This window comes from Pelobates fuscus, chromosome 1 (genome assembly GCF_036172605.1).
Source record: "Pelobates fuscus isolate aPelFus1 chromosome 1, aPelFus1.pri, whole genome shotgun sequence".
Lineage (NCBI taxonomy): Eukaryota > Metazoa > Chordata > Amphibia > Anura > Pelobatidae > Pelobates > Pelobates fuscus.
In genome coordinates this window covers 480,011,553-480,012,984 of record NC_086317.1, presented here as the reverse complement: position 1 = coordinate 480,012,984, position 1,432 = coordinate 480,011,553, and the positions used below count along the sequence as shown (strand labels likewise).

At 35.3% G+C, this 1,432-nt stretch overlaps 1 protein-coding gene across 1 annotated transcript; it reads left to right on the top strand.

The window, feature by feature from the left end:
* Positions 1–338: 338 nt before the first annotated feature.
* LOC134585754 (vomeronasal type-2 receptor 26-like) lies at positions 339–1,193 on the top strand. Its single transcript, XM_063441220.1, has one exon. The coding sequence runs from the start codon at positions 339–341 to the stop codon at positions 1,191–1,193; it is 855 nt and encodes a 284-aa protein (XP_063297290.1).
* The last annotated feature ends 239 nt before the right edge of the window (positions 1,194–1,432 follow it).

The window sequence follows — 1,432 nt, the reverse complement described above, 5'->3', positions numbered from 1 at the left end:
ATTCCACATCCATGGTTACAAGGATGGTGTTAACAGGGAGATTGGTGATTTGGCTGAGTTTCTTATATATATATTAATAAATGAAGATGGGGTTCACTCAGAGGTCTTAAAAAAAATTGGTGTTAATTCACATCACAAAATAAAATAAGTGTCTGATCGACGTTTAAACATCTGGGTCTTATTCAAAATTCATTAGGATGAGAGCGAAGATCTTTTGGGATATATGTAAATGTATGCAGTAATAATTACATTTAAATGTAAAACATAAATATATTTTTGTTTTCTTGGTTACAGACAGTGAAAACTGCATGCAATGCACAGAGTATGAATGGCCAAACATGAAGCAAGATCAATGCATTCCCAAATTAGTGGAGTTTCTCTCCTACTCAGAAGGTGTGTTGGCCATTATATTGGCATCAATCTCAGTTCTGTTTTGCTTTTTAACCATATTAATAGTATTCATTTTTATTTCATACTGGGAAACACCAATTGCTAAAGCCAATAACAGGAACCTAAGCGTAATTCTCCTTGTCTCCATCATGCTGAGCTATCTCTGTGTGTTTTTATTCCTTGGACGTCCTGTGGATATAACCTGCATTCTCCGCCAAATATCTTTTGCAATCATCTTCTCGGCAGCCATGTCATCTGTATTGGTCAAAACAATCATGGTTTATATTGCTTTCAAAGCCACCAAACCTGGCAGTGTGTGGAAAACGTGGATTGGAGTCAAACTGTCCACAACTCTTTTGTTGTTGTTCTTCTCTGTTCAAGTTATAATTAGTATAATTTGGTTGACTGTTTCTCCCCCATTTCAGGAGACAGACACCTATTCTTATATAGGAAAGATCATCATTCAGTGTAACGAAGGTTCAGTTATAGCATTTTACTCTGTCCTGGGTTACCTGGGGATTCTGGCAGCTGTTAGTTTTATTGCAGCTTATTTAGCCAGGACATTACCGGGCAGCTTTAATGAGGCCAAGAACATCACTTTCAGCATGGTGGTGTTCTGCAGTGTTTGGATTGCGATGATCCCAGCTTATCTGAGCACCAAAGGGAAATACATGGTGGCTGTAGAGGTTTTTGCCATATTGGCATCAAGTGCTGGACTCCTATTTTGTATATTTTTTCCAAAATGTTATATAATGATCTTTAGGCCAGAAATTAACATAAAAAATTATTTGCTTAAGAAATGATGCATGTTTTTTCTCAGTCTGAAGGTATAATTTTTTATTTGTGCCTCATAAATACATCAAGTTATGTAATACTTGTATATACATGTAGAAGGTTTTGCTATGCTTCATATCTAATTAATGTTTTTTTTTATGTTACTAAATGATTACATCTTAGTATTTGCATATTAATGTTCTTGCATCTCCAGTTAATAAGTAAAGTCTCCAGTACATTTTGTGCACTAGATTGTATGAAGAAGCCT